At 34.7% G+C, this 20,317-nt stretch overlaps 1 protein-coding gene across 1 annotated transcript in view; it reads left to right on the top strand.

Moving 5' to 3' along the window:
* The window catches only part of LOC117230867, a 223,942-nt gene that overhangs the window by 190,367 nt on the left and 13,258 nt on the right, over positions 1-20,317 (top strand). Inside the window, exons 5-7 of the mRNA XM_033488747.1 lie at positions 16,131-16,324; positions 17,949-18,128; positions 19,450-19,775. Coding sequence (XP_033344638.1) covers positions 16,131-16,324; positions 17,949-18,128; positions 19,450-19,775 — 700 coding nt within the window. The remainder of the gene's footprint in view (positions 1-16,130; positions 16,325-17,948; positions 18,129-19,449; positions 19,776-20,317) is intronic.

Here is a 20,317-nt window from a genome sequence, read left to right as displayed (position 1 = left end):
TGGCGATGTAAGTTCCCCGGCGTACGATCGCCAGGATAATTTACGACGGGGCTACGTTCGAATGGATATAGAAATTTCCTGAGTTTGATTGGCCCTGCATGAATTATACTCACGGCTTCGTAGGAAGGCGTGCACGAAATGGGTCAGTAATTAAGCATGAGAGCGAAGATCTAAATTCGACTAAAGTGATAGTCGAGGAATCGTTCGGCCGCGATAATTGAATTAGAAATGCGAGTCGATCGATTTCGTTCTTTTCGTTCCCGGTTTTCGTGTTCGCAATGCTCGCTGATTGAAATCTGACGAGTTTTTATCGGCATTTGACGAACGACCGTGTGAAGAAGTCGATAATGAATGTTACTACAAAGAACAATGAATTTCGAGTGGCTGAAGATCGACAGAACCATTTTCAAGCAATCTGTTTAAAACGATTAATCCTTTCAAATGAAATAATAAATAATTTGGAGTCTTGAATACCGCATTGATATACATTTAAATTATAAATAAGAGTGCCATGATTACTTTACAATATAACATTGTTCGAATAACGAACGTAGAATCTGTTCAAAAATTTTTGCAAAGTATCTGTCAATCGTTGTTTCATTTAAAGATTAAAATACGATACATAAAAATTACAAATTTAATCCGATATTTTATTTTCGTCAAATTCTGCGATTAATCGATTGGAAATTTTTAAGTAGTTTATTATCCTAAGCTTTATCGCAGTGATACAAATTTATTTTACTTTCGCGTAATATTTCCTATCATTTGGTAACTACGCTGGGAACAATCTTTGTAGAACGTTTATGGAAATATTCTTACCTTTAGTCTCGTGCTCCCTTCAAACTTCCGGTTGGCTATCTCAGGAAAGATCGCGAAGGGATGCAAGGGCTCGATGAACTTGGTAGCAGAATCGAGAATAACCGTTTCTATCCTCGACCTGTTCTTCGAGTTTCTGCCCCCAATTAACTATAACTTCCGACTCACGACCTCTGTAGCGTATGTGAGAAATGGCAAGGTAGAGAGAATTTTGAAACTTTGCCCATGCATATTGGTCAAAGTCAGTTACCGTAACCGTGATTGCCAATAATTTCGATAACAAATATCTTCGATTTTCTCTGTACTATGCGCCACATGTGCATAATACTTCTTCTTCTAAAAAAAATTTTATTCTTCTGAAAGTGAAATAATGTTGAAAAATTTGCAAGTTTTTCATACAAGCAAGTTACTATTAAACGTATCGCGAAGGGCGGTTAATAATAAGTATCATACTTTCGCGTTTCTACTGAAAGGAATTTATTTACCGGAATAATATATTATTTATTTATGGATGGCACGAATGAATTCCAGCCGAACATGCTTCTGGTACCTTAATGCGTGCTTATCTATAATTTTCGGTCAACGGCCGCATTGCATGTCAGAAACCTGAAAATACTCTAATTTATAATCTCAGATCATGAAATGCTGCAGTTCTATAAAATGTAAACTTATAAATCAAAAACATGCTTGGTACCACAGAAACTAAATTCAGCACGAATTGCATATATTTCACCGGTACAAGAATAAAATACGGATCTGCGTGTGAATTATTGCGGGATATTGCAGTTAACAAACGTATAAAATGCATCTATCTTGGATCTTCGTGGTCAATGTAAATTTTAAATTACTGTCCCATTTCACCGATATGCCTAATCCTGGCAAGGAACAAATAAACCTAATTTTGTTTAAAGAACGTACAAAGACGAGGAATCTTCATTAAGGATAATAGTAAAAATGCATAAAAGTCTCGATATACTTCATAAGCATATGAACATCACCATCAAACCTATTTCTCCAATAATTCACTTAAACCATCCACAAGAAACATAATATTTCACGCTCACTACGCCAAAAATTGCGATACAATGCTTGCATGATACTTCACAGTTCTTTAACCACTGGAGCACCACACGTTCTTCCGCGTAGATTCGTCTATAAAGTAAACGAGAAAAGAAGACGAAAAAGGAAAAGAAAGGAAACCCTAGAGAATAATTCGCCACTGCACGAGTTCCTTCCTGAAGAAAGCCGTCGTCGATTAACGACCCCTGATATGCACCTACATTGACGTACATCCTCTAAATCACCAGGCGAACTTCTGTTTCTAGGCAGCATGGTCGATCAATCGTAACAAGCGAGATGGGCATAAATAATTTTACTATTCTACTAGCAGACTAATTTACCCTCAGCGAGCGTAGATACGTACGTTATAGAGGAATTTCGGAGGTTGGAGGCCGTGGTGGCGTGCACCACGGGCCACGCCACACTGCTAATTCCGAGCAGGTTGTTATCAGGATCCTACGTCGACGGAATAGCCAAGCGGACGTCCGGCCAGCCGCGACAGGGTTCCAGGTACAGCGCGCGTCCCACCCTCTACCACCAGGGGGTAATTCATAGCCGGAGTAATGGCGATCGCGTTATCATGCCTTAATGCCCTTTTCGTCCGTTCCGTGAAATTCCACTTGCTTGCCTCCACTTTTCCAGGAAGGTTGTGGCTTGCTGCAGGAAACGGATGATTGAACGATCGAGTCGCTGCGGAAAATTAGGAAAACGGCTGAAGTTGACGATGATACATATTAAGTTCGTGGTTTCAGGGGAAGTTCTTTTTTTTTGAGATATTTCGGGGAATTTTGAGGAAATTTTTGGCCTTGTGTAGAAGTAACTCTTAGAATATTTTTGGGATCTTTAGGAGATTTGTAGATTTGCTTGCAAGTAATTTGGAGGAAATTTTTTGATCTTCTTTTTTAGGAAATTGATAGCTACGCCTGCAAGTAGTTTTTAGGAAAGTTTAGAATTTCCTAGAAATGAAAGTTTTTCGATTCTCTTCTAGAACAAAGGTGCAAGGAATTATTGTTAGAAAAGATATTTACATGTTTATGATATCGATGTTAATTGTTGTTGTTAATTCTTTCTCGATTATACAGACTCTTATAGTTAATATTATATCTTAAATTAGAAGCTCATACAAAACTTCATAAATAGAAACTAAAATTTGTAAAAGATTTTGAAGCTTCCCACTTAGTCCCTTGCTTCTCCCTTCTTTCATTTCAATAATATTTTGAAAGAAAAGAGAAAAGATAAAAAAGCTAGACATAATAGCGCAGTTTTATAAGAGAGAAGTATTAAATGTCAGAGCAATTTTATGAAGGAAACGTGCCCTTCTAAGCTTTGAAACTGAACTGTGCCATCCGAGAATTAGTCGATTCTTTCGCATCGCGGATATGTACGTACACAATGGAGCCCGAAGTTGAAGTTAATTACACGAAAAAGTTGACTTTGAACGATGATCCGTGTGATAAAAATTCCCGCTTTATTGGTTTTTCAAGTATCGTTGCCAGCTTAATGGATTTGATTAATTACACAAAGAAAAGGGTATCATTAATCATAAATACGCGATGCGTACGCAAGCTCGCCGCCATGTTATCATTACGAAATTGATAACCGATCGTACGCTCGATCGATCATTCATCAGTTACACGTATAAATCATGACGTAAAATGGGGAAGAAATCGCACAATGTGAGAGAGTATGAAAATATTCGCATTTTCTAAATTAGTGACAAGATTCAGTCAGAGATAATCAAATCGCTAGAACCGATAGTCGAAGATGATGATACTATAAATCGAAGAGCGTAGGGGAAAAACATGGTAAATCGCATATTCTATTTTTAATAAGAGCGCAACTTTAACACTGAGAATATACCGTCAATCGGCGTAAAGGAACATGGTTTTCTTAATTTTCCGATTTTAGATATAACTAAGGATGAAAACAACCTGTTAGATACGAAAGATGTAAGTTTTTGGATGGAAGTTTTGCGGAAGCCAGAAATATAATTATTAAGGCAAGCAATACGTCTATTTTAAAACTACGGCGAGCAATATTTTGGAAATTTTAAAATGTTGGGAGAAAACACTCGACTTTAAAACCAGATAAAAAGATAATTTTCGACGATGAAAATCGATAATAAGATCATAATATTTTGTGAGAAAAGAATAGTATTAGTTTAGCTATTGTGTCAGTTTAACTCGTTTAATTAGTATTAGTCTGCATGTAATTAATATTATTCATATTTTTTAAATGTTCCAGAGAATGACAAAAATACTGATTGAAATCTAATAGTTTTTAGAATTGGTCAATAAAATATTTGATTTCAAAATTGCGCTTCTATACAAGAAAGACATTGAAATGAAATAGAATGTGAATTAACATGTTTTCACCTGTAGCCTACAATTAAAAATTCAATAATCCACAATTTATCACGTTATTCGTAAGTGATCTTAGATCACGAAGAAAAATGCACAGTGAAAAATATATTTGAAAAATTTAAAGTCTGTGTCACGCGTTATGAAGTACCCTATGCATTCCTGGCGAAACACATACTTCCGTGTCATTTGCCGCGCGCAGTAAATTCCCTTAGATCGCAAGTCGAATGATCCCTTAAGAATCGTGCATCATTAATCACCGACTTGAGCGTGATACCTACTTACTTACGGCGTTGGCGATGTGTTATCGGTATCGGATCGATGGTTTAGTGAACCAAATGTCGGTCGACGACCCTTTTTAGCTCGTTTCAGCGAAATTTTTTCCGCTGTTTTACCGCGCCGAACAGGCACGAGGGGGTGGAAAGTAGAACGAAATAAAGACGGTCAAGATAGATATACGAAATCGTTTATGCTTTCGTAACACGAGCCATTGCACGATTTTTACTGTTCGTTGCTCGCGTTTTCGCGAGATATACAGAACCATCAGGTGTTTAAGAAAAATCTACCGGGTAGAAGTAATTTTAGATGGACTTCTTAATGCGACAGTTAATTTAATTCGCGAGTGGCGAAGATTCGAATAATCAGAAAACTGGAAAATTGAAGCTCGTTTAATCTAGATCCACTTTTCCATAAGATGCTGGATTATCTTCTCCCGCGAAAGAATTCGTCGGGCTCGGTATTACTTTGATCTTAAGAAGCGTTTATCGCAAATGAAAATCGTCACGCGGAATATTTAAGATCGTAGAAATTAAGGCGAGGAAAAATTGTTTTGCTAATTTCATTAACTTTGAATCGATAATTTGAATATTAAGATTTATTTTATTATCGTAATTGTGTTAATTAATATTTCCGCATTGGCATTAACGTAATCATCCGTGTTAAATAATAAAATGAGAATTAAACTATTTAAAACTATAAATTCGAATCCATACTGTTGTGATTACCTGTTTAATTTATTATATTATAAGTACGCCTAAATTCTCTGTCATCTCAGAATTTATCTCCACCGTTTTTTATATGCAATACATATTTTTCAAGATACGTGTCTCAAATATTCTTTATATATTGATCTTCTAATATATAAATTTCCAATACAAATTAGTCTAGCTACACACAGTCTATACAATCTTCAAATAAAAAAAGAAAAACGATTCGTATCTCGACATGGCATAGTACCTTATCGTATCTTTGTTTGATACGCCTTGACATATCATATCATATTTGTATAGCTTTTATCGATTTGATATTATACAAAATTGATAAAATGTAAATTATTTAAATATCGAAATATTGATATCGCACATCGAATAAAGCGGGCAACCAATGTTTCGAATAAACGACCGGTTCTCACCGAGCAATTCATAACCTAGTTACAGGGAGAGCCGTGTTATCGAACTTCGCCACCCCCGTTGTAGCGTCCTCTTTCATAGCTCAGACTTTCGAACGAGTGAACCGACTTTCGCAGAAAAACCATCTCACCACTTTAATAACAGTTTCTTGTTGTGTGACGTAATGTATCGACCAGATGAAATTACGTAGAGCGACTAGTTTCGTTGGCTACTTATTTTGAGAAAGAGATCTTTATGAAGAGAAAAGTTTGCGATCGAGACGACAGTTGAAAGAATTGACAGGCTTACGATTGAATCCTCGAATAAATGAAGAGATGCGATTGTATTATGTAGAAAATATGTATATACACGGTTTTTAAATTTCAAATTTGCAGATTCCTTTGGACGCGATATTTGACAAACGAAGCGTTTTATATAAATTTGCATAGATTTTCACGGGATAAAAATAAAGCGATATGAAAAATTGATTAAAAGAACGTATTTTAAAGGGCTATTTAATTAATGCGATGATTTAACTGGTCATACTGATATTCGTATCTGCATTCATATTTTTCAAGTAGAATTTTGTTAACTTTTTTACAAGTGATTTATAAGATCGTATAATTGCGTTCAAACGACTGTGCTTTTTATGTCATCTACGTTTAATCGGCAGAGATTTTAACAGAAGGACTTATTACGCTGACTTGCTTTCATTAATTTTATCACTCTCTTTCCTTTCATTTACCTAAGATATTTTCATCTCAGTCACGTTTCAGACACCTCCTCGTGTCATTCTTTTACTCTTTATCTATAGTTTTCTGTGTAGACGATAAAAAATACATCCAAGCAATATACTTTATTTCGAGCTATTGGCGTAATTTATGCGTCGATTATAATTTATTTCGTAGTATTCTTTGATAATTTAATCTCTTATATTCTCAATCATTTGACATTTTTTACCAGGCACAACTATTCCACGATGTTTACCGAAAATATGAAATATCTTTCCTATCGTAAATTTGCTCGTCTATCGAAAACAAAAATCTACCGGAAAATGCGCGTACACACAGTTTCATAAATTCCTGCCCACGTTAAACATCAAATGCAATAAACCAACCCCATGATTGTACTCGCAGAATAATACTACCAAGTGCAGAATATGGTCATTCAGCTTTGATTACTTTGTCGATCTACTGTGTCAGTGCATCGTAAATTATATGGCATCGGCGGGGCATTCGCGGGCCACCCCGGTATTCGAAATTACTTTGAAAATAACTCGGTGGTTTCTGGCGTTCTCTCGATATTTACGATCGTCCATTCGGCTGAATCTGTTGTCCGGCTGATAAATAGAAAAACGTCCCGTTCCAGTTTCGTCACGATAAGCAAGTGCAGCCGAGGATTACGTAATAAATCGCTACCGAGATAAATTCGCGCACGAGGGTCGACACGAGACATGCATCTTCGTTTCCGAAACCACAAAAGCAACAACGACCTTATCGTTACGAATTCTGCCCGAATGCTCCACGCCAACTTTCGATGTGGAGATGACAATCTCGTGCAATGCAATATCTTCTTATTACGGAGGAATGTCTGGCGAGTTGTTCGACAACTCGTGAAAATGTAATAAAACCATCCTCGTCTGTAGCTTGAAGGACCTTTACGAGACTCTTTTATCGACGATATCTCGTTAAGAAAACGCGTAACAATTATTACAGCTCCGTTCGATGCAGTTGGATGAGAATGTATTTTGATAAGCTGGAATGAGGTACGTTCCTGTTTGTGTCAAAATTGAGATAAATGTTTAATTGCATCCTGTGTGATAATATAGAATTCAGAAAATTCAAGTTTCAATTTTTTGATTTACTTTATGATTAGAAAGAAATATTTCAAGTTAAAGTAGCTGAAAATGGACAAACCTAATAAGACGAAAAAAATGTGTAATTGACGTGGTGGAAGCCAAATATCCCCGATGCTTTAATATCTCTTGATACTTTAATATTCCGATAAACGATATCTCTAAAGTTACGAAGAGGGTGGAAAGGTACACGTTCAGCCCTCAAATCAAATAAAGCGATAATTTTCGTAACACAGACTTGATACACAAGGTATACGCGTCTCAAACGTATCCTGTAACAAAATCACGAACCTATTCAACCGCAGAAACAGTCAACGTTTACAATCGATCGTCACAACAGGTGTAATGATCCCACGAAACCAGTTGATTCTATGTCACCATTTAGTCTGCTCAGTGTTGCGACTATATGTGACTAGTAGCTGTCAAACCGTGGAAACTAAGGAACAGACATACGGGTAGCATGATCTGTTTCGCTGGTGAGACGAAAAGCAAACAGCAAGATCTACGTAGAACGCAAATCATTTTAATCAAATTTTGATTAATTGTCGTTGATCGCCGACCAAAACGCGCTCACGCATAGTCCTATCGGATCCTCGCGTCATCAGCGGCCGTATCTACGGGCTGCAAATAGGATCAAGAGATCTAATCTCGGCTAAATCGAAACGTCTGCTGGGTGGAAGTCAGATCCGACGTGATATCAAAGCGAACAGCTAATAACCGGGACCACTTTGCCAGGGTTCAAGCAGACCTACCTCGGATATTACCAACACTTGAAATCACAGGAAATACGAGAGTGATCGTTCTCCTTGTGTCGCGCCGCGGTTAGCCTACACTTTGAGTAATTAGTCGCTGGAGGAGAAATGAATTCATCAGGGAGCTTACGTTCGGGGTTATTCTTGCTTACTGACTGGTGAATGTTGAATGTGATTGATATGGAAAAAGTAGAACAGATGCTTCTTTTTAAAGAAAGTGAAATGGAATATATTGTAGGAAAGATATTTTGTGTGTGTGTGTGCGTATGTGAATTTAATATCACATCAAGTGTCTATGGTTATTAACGACATCTTTAGCATCTTAAATTTTATTTATGAGAGTCGTTTGTTTGAGAAATTCTATTGTCTTGTTCCTCTTCTTTTTCATCGTCGTCGTCGTCTTCTTCTTCTTCTTCTTTTTCTTCTGGGTTTTGCGTCGCATCGACCGTAAGGTCATTAGCGACGATGTCGAGTTTAAATGAGTTGTATTTTAAAATATATGTTTGTTTCTTTAAGACAATTTATTGTATTTCTTACGTGATGAGATTCCGTTTTTTATGAGAGTGAGTATTTGTTGACAAAAGAAAATATTTTATTCTCCGATGGAATTAAAATATTGTAAATTGTCATGTTATAACACATAGACGGTGTAAATTGATTTGCGTAGCTGTCATCGCTCAGACCGTTTTATTTCTTCGTTTAGAGTCTTCTAAATCTAGAGTAATCTAAAGTCTTCAATCTCTCAAGTTGTTGGTGCAAATAATTTGGCATTGCACGACAGAAGACTAAAAATTTTAAGTAATACAAGTTGTCAAGTTAAACACAACGAATTTTTAAATACGATGTTTAGTAATATTAGAAATATATGAAATAATGTGTTATATAGACAATATATTATTTGCAATACTAGGGAAACGCTTGTTTAAAATGATATATATCGCTCCATCGAGTATTTTAAAATTATGTGTAATATAAAGAAGAATAAAATGGAATGTTGGTTCTGTTAAAACGTGAAATTCCAGATAATATTATGACGATCGATAACAAAGGATGAGTGAGCGGAACAAATCGATATACAAAGGCGGATTATCGGAAAAAGAGGGAATTTTCTAGCAAAGTAAATCTTATCCACGTTATCGTGGGAAAAATCATGTGAGGTTGATCCTAGAGCAGCTGAAATGATTATTAGACACGCAAAGAGCCCTATGAGAGACGAAATTTAAAAGATTTGATCAAATATTCCTGGTTTAATCCCCGAGCGAGTGCCACTATGATCAAGAAAACATGAAATAAGAAACCAGTTTTAACTGAAAATGATAATATGAATTAATAAATATTACGAAGAACAACATTAGATTTCACGACAAACGCGTACATCGATTTTTTACTAAAATAATTCATTAATGCTCGGAGAGTTGATTTTTCATGCAGCATAATAAAACACGTTCTCATCTTCGATGAATAAATGCTTCGGTACGAACATTCTCGTTGTGCGCATATATTAGTGAATTTTCTCGCTTTCAGCAAAGCAGATTTTCACACCGAAAATGGTATTTTAAAGCATAGTAGAACCTCGGTAGAAACAAACAATAGCGATGTAACTCGTTGCCATAACTTGTCTCGCTCCTGCAGCTGTCAATATTTCATCGCATATCTGTCAGTTATTGAAAACTAATTATAAAAATTTCAAAAATAACCATTATTTGTCAATCCTATTTTTATATCCAAGAGAGATTTCGAGCGATTGTATACACGTATGTGATTCATAGTTTTCTATTTCAATCGTTTCATTTCGTTGTGTTCTATTTAACTATTTAATTTAATTATTTTGTGAAAAATGATGAAAGAAAGCAACGACGTTAATTACCTAATTAAAATTGATTGATTGACGGACAAAGGGAAAGCCAGGAACAATGAGATTGACGAATGGTTACTAGAGGATTCTCTTCATCAAGGGACGAATGAAAATTAAATTATACGTCCAACCATAACTATTAACCGTTCTCCAATTCATGGATCATAAATTCTCAACAGATACTCCCTGGTATTTCGCTTCTGAGAGCTTTTCTATTTAACGGTTGAGCCTTGGATTTCTCTTTAACTACAGATAGGATTGCCTAAATTAGTAGATGTGCTCTAGCAGAATTTGGAGAGCTTGCTTGAATTAGTAATTTGGCGATTACATACGTTCCACAGGAGGCATTTGCATATTTTCAGATCGATGAGATTGGGCGCTTTACTGTGGTCACTTGCTTCCTATAAATCACAAGTTGCAGAAAATATCAGGCCATTGATCGTAACTTTTAAAAAGCAATATATTAATATTAATGGTTATAAAAGGACCTTTGCGTTTTTCATAAAATAATTTTTATACGGAAAATCGTTAAATCGTTTTGTAAATATCCTTAATTAATATGTACAATAACATTCTCGAATTTAAATAAAAAATTATTAAATAATTGACGTAATTATTGACAAAGCAAAAGATGTAGATTTAATTTCACGAATGTAAAGTAATAAATATTATGAGATTTTAGTAATGAATAAGAGAAGAAAAGAAGAATTATTTTGTTTAATTTGTAATTTCTGTATTAATTTCGTGCGGTGTTAAAATGGCATTTTTAATAATAAAATCTATTCGCAAAATATACATATATACGTAAATTAACTAATAATTGAAAATATATTCTTCATAAGAATAAAATTCTAAAATAAGAATGAAAATAAAATTGTACATAATACTGATAGAACTCGAACGCGTATTCTTCCTTAACTTTAAACTTTATGTAATTATCATACAGATGCTTAAAAATTACTATAATAAAATAGAAAGTTTCATTGCAAAATTGTTAGATCTACGAAAACTATAATCGTATGATATAGTAAAAGTTCCTAGTAAATTTTTAAGTATCAGAATAAACCATAGCTTTTCAGAATTCATAATTAGTTCACTACAGATAATTTTTGCGAATTAGACTATCTTTGAACGATATTTTCATCACCACAAAGATTGCCTAATAATAACGTAAATCATGTTATTGTCCACTCGTACTATTATAACGAAACGAAAAGATTAAACTAATTAAAAGTATCCAAACTATTTCTTTCGAAAATTTCGGTTGTCCCAACAAAGTTTAGGGAATTCTCCAACAGAAAATTCATTAAGAATTATTAAGTCAGGTTACCAAGAATAATAAATTCAAAAGTGATGAGAAAAAAGAACATTAATCTTCTTGAACTCGGCTCATGCGTCTCTTCATTCGTTTTCATTCCATTAATATTACACAGTGTCCTTTTAAACATGAACGAACATTAGAAGTTTTTCATTCAGAGACAAATTTTGCTAAAGTGTGAAGCATTAATATTCCTCACAACGTTGAATAGTAACCAAAAAAAAATTGTTATTTTAAATTATATTTTTTTCTCAAAGCTCGCAAACAGAAGTATTTATAACAAATAGCAGAGAAATATTTGTAATGTAACAATTCTAAAATAGTGATCGATATGCTTTTTATAATAAAAGTCGGTGTCTGAAATAGTACAATTATATAGAGCACACTAGAGTTCATTATCACATAGTATATTATACATTATACTATTTTATTCATATTATAGAAACGTACGTCAATTATCAATTTGCAAAAGTGTTACGATTATTTAAAAATTCCTATTACGGACATGTTCTTTGCAATTTTACAGAAACTAAATTAGATTAGAATTTGTCACAAGCTAATTGCAATATACAGAAACTATATATTACACAAAATATTTGTTTTATCGTAGAAATATTTATATTTCATAAAAAATATGCTACTAGTTGTGTCGAATAAAATTAATAATTCATAAAAATGTTTAATTTCCAGACAGCCAAAGAATAAATTTCCAGAACAAATATTTTCTCATTATCACCTCGTTTCTACGCTTTATCTGAATTTTATTTACAAAGTTCGCTGTCTATCACAAGGATCTATTCTAAGCAGAATTTGATCAAGTTTCCGGTAATTTTATTAATGCCAAACTAATGCCACATAATTTACATAATTCGTAAGTGATAATAATTATATAGCACACGCTATGTCATCACGTAAGTAAGTTTATTTTTGAGCGTGGAGATGCATCAGCAACGATATTAGCAGCAATAACACTGCACCGTGCGGAGTACCACGCTTAAATTTTACGAGGCGTTTATCAAACGCCGACAAAACCATCCACTCTATTACTTCCAAACAATCTAACCAACGATAAAACGAACATTTCGCTCGAAATTCTGAAACTACGAAAATCCGCGGTATTAAAATGAGATAATTCAGCGGAATAAAACGCAATTTGATATTACGTGCAGATTCTTCACGCTCAAGGATTTCCTGCTCGAGTATATTCCGGCAAATTTGTTAAATTTACGAACAACCATGTACCATTATTGAAATTGTATTTCTTACTGCAGTCTGTGACAGTTGTTTTAATGTATTATTCATAAAAGAACGAAAACAATCGAATTCCAAAATCTCCGCTCGCTTCTTACTTTCACGAAGTTGTCGTTGCAACTTGCGAATTTTTAATTCTTTTTCTGCTTCATGGACTGTTTACAGTCGCATAAACATTATCAAATACAATTACTATCAGGAAATTATCGTTAAGAGGTTACTAACAAGTTTGATCGAGATTATAGTTTTATAGATTTTAGATAGGATTGATTTGTTTGGAAAATTTTAGCAATTGTAACGTTCAATTAAAATCTCTCGTGAAAGAGGAAATAATACTAGAACACGATCTACCAGCAAATATGATTTATGTTTATGTACTTTTTGATGTTTTTACATATTTTCACAATCTTGACAATTGACTGACTAAACATACCGCAAGAGATGTACGACGTATTGTATTGTATTGTAAGTTGGCTTATGGCTTAGAACTTTCAATGTATAATTTAATTAAATATTAAATTAATTAAACAATTAATAATATAATTAGTAGTAAATCTGGATTAACGAAATTAATTAATCGTTAAAGAGATACGCTGAATCATGCGAAGATTACTTTAACGAAATATAATATTTCGAAGAAATGATATACTGTTAAAGCTTCATTTGAAAGGAAACGACATTTATACGCCTAATAATTATATACCTTAATAATTAACGATAATTACAATTATTCTAGATTAATAGTTTCTACATTACATATTTAAAATCCTACAAGCTAGAAAATTCGACATTCTAATTTTACCATCTTCTCGGAACGCGATCGAATGTTCGAAATGTCTCGTATTCGAATTTTCGCTCACTCCGGTCCAGTTAACCGCTGATAATGACACATGGCAGCCGTAAATCGTTCGGATATCGATTCTTAAACTTGCCGGAACGTTTAGAGGATGATCAGCCAACTCGTTCAGGATATCCACGATTTCGAAACGATCCCAACAATGGCCAGCACTTTTGGACAGATCGACACTGCGCGATCCCGGACAATAACGTGACAAACGTAAATTACCCGTTGAGAGGAGTCGATCTGAATGGCGAACAAAGTGAACAATACGCGCGATATGTCGCCCGGATCGGGTCAATATCCGGTAAAAGGCGAGTCATTTCGAACTAGTGCTCGTCCATACTAAGTCCACGACCGCATGACAAAAAGAGAAGGCGGGCGAGGAGGCAAAAAAAGTTGGTACAGAGATCACAGAGAAACTGTGGTCAATTTCAACGAGGTTTGGTTTTGGTTCGCCTTTTAGAAAGATTAATGGACGTTTATGAGAATGTAATTATAGAAATGAATGGGGCCTAATTGTTTGGGAGAAACATTAAGCTGATGGACGTGAAATGTTTTCCCAAAATACAAAAATTTGACTGGCCAATACGGTCCATTGAATTTTGTTCTGTCATCACCTGTCATCTACGTGCAAGAAGAAGAAATTTCAAATAAATTGTAGCTTCAATATGTTCGGAAGATTTATAATAAAAATATTAAAACATGAAAATGCTGGAGTTATCAAGAACGTCAAAATGATAGATTTCGATGTCCCTTTTTTTATGATTATGTGCTGGAAATATATGTAGATATCTTTTGGCAAAATTGACGTTGATTTTGATTGAAATTAGAATATTATCGTACAATTATACGTACTTCTGTTTTCGTCGTGTAATTTTAATTATAATTGTTTAAAAGTATATCCAAATGTTGGTTATCGAATGGTTATCGAAGTTGCTCGATAAATAATTGTGCATTGTATATTAGTAGCTGTGAAAGTGAAGTTTTCCATAAACGTTAAATTAAAGATACTGAAACACGTCGAAAAATCACGGCATTTGGAAGATAAACAGCGTTTTTTAAAACTTTCTCGATATTCTCCAGACGTCACACGCGTACACATACAAGTTCAAAAACAACATTCACGGAAATATTTGCAAGTGTTTACACGTTTAAACATTTTCTTTTTCGCTAAATCCCAAAATTCCTTAAATTTTTTAAATCGTCGATCCTCCTCCAAAGATTATAAACTTTGCATTTGTTACAACATCGCATTAGCGCTTTTCATTCTAAATCTGAAATTCTGCTTCATCCGCATATCCAAGTATGATATTTACAATTATGAGAACTAAAATAGCAACAATAAATACATCGTAGAAAATCAGCGTGTCTCTGTAAATTGTCAAAAAATTCAAGCGATGTTTCGAATTGTCAAGGTTTCTGTTTGCGCATTTACACGCATCTCGTAAACACGCTTTTCTCGTAAACCGCTGAATCGCTTGAAATTATGACCAACAGGATGACGTTACACCCCGTGAAAGTTACTGTAACAACTGAAATATGCAGCTGATGCAGTGACACTACATATAACAGAGGGGTAGAAAGTAATTGTTCGGGTCCTAGCCCAATTCCAAATATTAGGTCATGCGTCAGAGTAGCGAGGCATCGTAAATTACAAGCCGACTACAATTTCGGGAATGGTGCGCGTTCTGGTAAAAAAGAACCGTGTGCTCCTTCTTTCTTCGTGGTATAAATATTTACGGACGGCGTGCTCTGTCTTTGCAGTGTAAACGAACGATCCATTCGCTTTTTTTGCGCTCTCTTTGTACCCATTCGATGGAAATAAACTGGTCGAAATAGCGCGAAACAAACCGCTCGATCGAAGCTTCTGATGTATTTGTCAGAGGTGAAATTGATTTTAAAGAAAAACACACGCCCAGCCTACATCGTAGAATGACTAGTAATGAAGGTACTAATCGATATCAAGCATTTTTTATTAGATTAGTATGTTAAAAAAAATTCTTAAGTGGAAACATTATACGAGAGAACTTAGATTATTAAAATATTATTTCATAATTATACTTCATGAATATTTTGTTACATATCGAACATTAGCTCGTGAAACGAAATTGCGATAATCTGAAGCAAGAATTTTTAATAGTCGAATTTGAAAATTTGCCTTTCGATTTCAAATAGAAAATTTAGAATCAAGTGGAATCGCAGTTGTAGAAATAATTTTACCTTATAGGATACGTAACGTGCATATTTATCACACAAAATGAATCATCGCATTTATCAAAATTTATATCGTATATTCGAAACGACGTTTCTGAGACTTTTGTTTCGTAAAACATCTAATTAGACGCGGTGAACAAACCACAAAATACTTCGTTTTTAATTTGTTCTCCGATGAAGTACACGATTCTCTTTGAAAGAAATCAATGATTCACTAATTAGAGAAAAGCATATTCGTTTGTAATGCGCTAACTCTTATATTATAAATTCCTTGAAATCGGTAGTTAGAGAAACAGCAATTATAACTTCGTTATCTCCCAGGTAGTACGAAGTGGACTTTCTCTTCAGAAGCTTAAAAGGGAGAAAACTTCGCTTTTAAAGTAGTTGCTTTAAAATTGAGGGCATTTTGTATGATTTTCAGAGAGTACGTTCCGAGTGACGTTGCAGAAAAGCAGCAGAGGACTTGGCTTGAGCGTTTCCGGTGGTGGGACTGCCGGCCCTGTTAGGGTAAAAAGACTATTTCCTCAACAACCGGCAGCCTTATCCAACAAACTTCAACCTGGCGATATACTTCTGGCTGCCAATGGAATTCCTTTAACCGGCCTCACTAACTATGTAAGCGTAAAATATTTATTATTCTATAAACTTTTGGTATTTTCAATAATATTCCATATTTTTAATAATGTAATTTTAGTAATAACGATGATACCGAATAGCTAATAAAATATTAACAGTATTTAGTAATAAAAACGATTTTAATAAATACCAATGAATTCGTATTTTTTTTTTTAATAATAACATAAAATTCAATGTGAAATGTAAAAGATTCAGTACGATCAGCGTATTCGAAGAAGCAGGGTAAAATACATAACGCAATAGTTAAATGTATATAATAATCGATATAATACAAATATTTGAAAATCACCCAAAAATTGTAAAAGTTTTCTTGAAAATTAATAACAATCAAATAGAATATAAATTCTCGTACACTTACAATTAGTCGGTGATCAGAAATATCTGCTGTTGTGTTAGAAAACAAATAGTATAGGAATATTCTGCACGATTGAAAATAACGCATAATCTTATAAAATATAATTGGAAAATTAAAAATCACGAAAATAGTAAAATAAAGGAAAATAAGAAAAGAGACATGACGTTTAAAATTTCTTGTGAAATATCGCTTAATAGTTCTTCTAAGTAATATTACTTCTTGCAAACAGTTTTTTTAAATAAATAATATCAAATTATTCGAACCTAAACGATTCAATGTTACAGGATTCTGGTTCGTTTATACGCGGGAGTAACTTTCGTCCGTGACCGCAAACCTTTTTCCTTAGTCTTGGTCCATCACGCTTAACTCGATGAGCTGGCTGCGACAAAATAGCGATTACTACAGCTTTAGATGGAAGCTACGGGCTTGTCTTCTCGTAGCTCTTAGAGATTTGCATTTGATTAGCATAATGTAGCTACATCCGGAACTCGGAGCAAAGATCGACGCTATCTTGCGTGCAGTTGCCCGTTTGTCCCTCGAGAATCAAGGTGTAATATTAGTTTATATTGTACGCTGCTCCTTCTACCTTCTCTTATGAGATAACGCATTAATCGTTAATCTGCGAATTTTATGTATAAGTTCAGTAACTACGTTGCAAATTGAATAGCGTAAAGTGTAAACGATTTGAACCTTGCGCGATGAAGAACACGATATAGAAACTGTGTCGTATTATAACTCGATGTTTATGAGCTTGTACAATTTTTAGAAAGATTTTGAACTTTTCACTTTTTGTTTACTTTCATACGCCTTTCTTGATCTTTTTTTTTTTTTTAGAAATTTCTTCGTTTGAAATTGCAAAAAGGAAACTAAACGTTAAATGTTCGGGATATGGTTTCATACGGTTTTCTTGCTTTTCCTGTTTTTCTTTAGAAATTGTCTAATTTAGAAATTTTTTTTTAGAAATCGTTCGAAATTGCATAAAGGAAACTAAATGTTCGGGATACGGTTTCAAGAACATTTTACGAACAAGTATTTTATATACAAACATTTGTTCTAAAACAGTTACGAGGCATGAAATTATAATTGTTATAATGAAAAGAATTCTCATAAAACTCAGTTTACTGATACTTGAACTGATACTAAATAATTAAACACACAAATGCTATTCTTTGAATCGTTCGTGTTACAGACTGGCACATATCAGTTTCGATAAAATTTTTAATCTCCTCTCGATGCAACTTGTTGCAGGAGGCCCTCGAAGTTCTACGAACGACACCCAATACGGTCGAGTTGGTGGTGTGTCGACTTCCGGGTGATACGAGTGTCACACCACCGGGTGCACCGCCGCCACCCCCGGCAAGGCGCGAGCCACCACCACCATTGCGAATACTCAACCCCCTGCCACCTCTTCAAATCGAACCCTGCGGCGTAAGTAACTCTTATCAAGAATCCTTCCTTGTTGCGATCCGCTAGATAGCCGAATTTCCTGCATCACTGAATCACTGAATTCCTCGATTTTCCACCCCTTTGACCGCTAATCGGAAGATCGAAAGTGAAATACGATATCAATGTCGAGATACTACCATTATTGGCATTAACGAGGACGATGATGATCATTTTTAAATTCACTTCAACTAGCAAAATAATTTCTTTCTTCTGTTTTTTTTTTTTTTTGTTACTACCAAAGTAATATTTTCAAGTTATTGAAGTTATTCAAGTAAGCTCGAAGTTATCTTATTATGGTAGTTTCGATTCGTTGAAATTAGAAACAATAGGTTAATTCTAAACTATGTACATGCTCCTTTATGACCATTGCTCGCACAATATCGGCTATAACTGGTAAATTGAAAATACATTTTTAATCCGTTGGCTCTATCGGACAATATGTTCAGTGAATATGCTGTCTGTTACTGTTACATGTAGGAAATCCCAAGAGGAATACGAAATTTGATCGAAGTTCGTTTACAATTTAGATTTCGGTATTTCCCCTAGTATACACGGTTTCGAATGCATCTATAACAAACCCATCGTGTTTGTACGTTGAACATATTAACGGATACGAAGCGTATAAAAATCAGACTGTAAAGCAATTTATTCATAGCTTTTTCATTGCTCTCTGAATTTGATAAAAAGAGAAACTTTAAAACACTTTTATTACATCCAAGTTTATTTCAAATAACTAAAAGTTAGTTTGCCTATTTATTAAAAATGTTTATATAGACCTAGAGAAAATTAAAAATTGATTATATACATATACATATGTCCGATATGTACAGATACCATTAATTTGCAAATGACTTTATATATTACGACATTTATTTGATTTAGAAATTCTGCAATTTCTATTTTACTGAATTTTACACGTCCATACACGTTACATATCAATATCCTTATTTTCAAACGAAGCTTTCTTTTTATCAAATTCTACGCATTTCATCGTCACGGTATCAAATTTTTCTAGTCATATAAACGTACTCTCAAAAGATTTAACGCATCTCGCGAGACCCTGACGAGGTAAAAGGAAATGTTAAACCCATAAATTCTATGAACCTCTCAGTTCCATGCAATCTACGACAAATAACGATCCTCTGAAAACGTTCAAACATCCTCTAGCTTTCATACCAACGATACCCACGTTCCCAAATTTCCATACTCACGACTTTCATTTACGCGAAAGGAAGCGGTAACCCTGGATAATGCGTCATGGAGATTAAGTGGCCTAAACTCTCTTTCGCAATCTCTCTGGCAGGAATTCGACATAGAAATGACAAAGGTCGGTGGAAGTCTGGGTTTCACTCTGAGGAAGGCAGACAGCAGCGCTCTGGGTCATTACGTGAGGGCATTAGTGCGGGAGCCGGCGTTAAGCGACGGCAGAATTCGACCCGGAGACAAAATAGTCGCCGTGGACGGTGCACCGTTGTCTCCCATGAGCCACGAAGAGGCCGTCCAATTGCTGCGACAATGTGGCCCGACCGTGAGACTTCGATTGTACAGAGATCTCGCGCAAACTCCTGTCTCCGCGCTTTCTCCGACCGAACCTGATCATCCACTCCGTCCACCGCGAACCAGTTTGAGGTAAACTTCTCTGCCGTAATTAGGCACACCTCCATTCTTCTTTCTAGATTCAATGGAAAAATAAATTCCCGCTAATTCGTCCCTCGATACCCTCGTTCTTTCTCTCGCCTTCTAATTGAAAGTTTTAAATCGCGCCAATTATTACCGTTGATTTAACGCGATGATTTAATGTCTCTTTTGTTTTACTGCGTGATATATGAATGGCTGAGTTGCTATGTTGGGCAAGTACGTTAATTAAATTGTAGAGAAAAGTGAGAATTCTAAAAACTTTTTTGGAAATTTGCCTTGGAAATTTGAGATTATTTATCGGGCTATTCTTTCCTCATAAATCTATTTGTAAAGACATATTCCTTGCTTCCCAAGATATTAAATATTTTTTTTTTTCTATTTTTCTGTTTTTGTATCCGTCATCGGTGTGTTCGGCAAAAATTCTTTCAGTCTTCTGCGATTATTACTTAAATCACTACATTATCACAAATACAATTATAAATGCGTATGTGTATGGTATCTGTCATATAGTTTGTAAATTATTTTAATATATA

Source organism: Bombus vosnesenskii, unplaced genomic scaffold, assembly GCF_011952255.1.
Source record: "Bombus vosnesenskii isolate JDL3184/JDL3185 unplaced genomic scaffold, Bvos_JDL3184-5_v1.1 scf7180000013263, whole genome shotgun sequence".
In the NCBI taxonomy this organism is placed as follows: domain Eukaryota; kingdom Metazoa; phylum Arthropoda; class Insecta; order Hymenoptera; family Apidae; genus Bombus; species Bombus vosnesenskii.
Note: the sequence above shows the minus strand (reverse complement) of the source record. Positions and strands in the feature narration are given on the sequence as shown.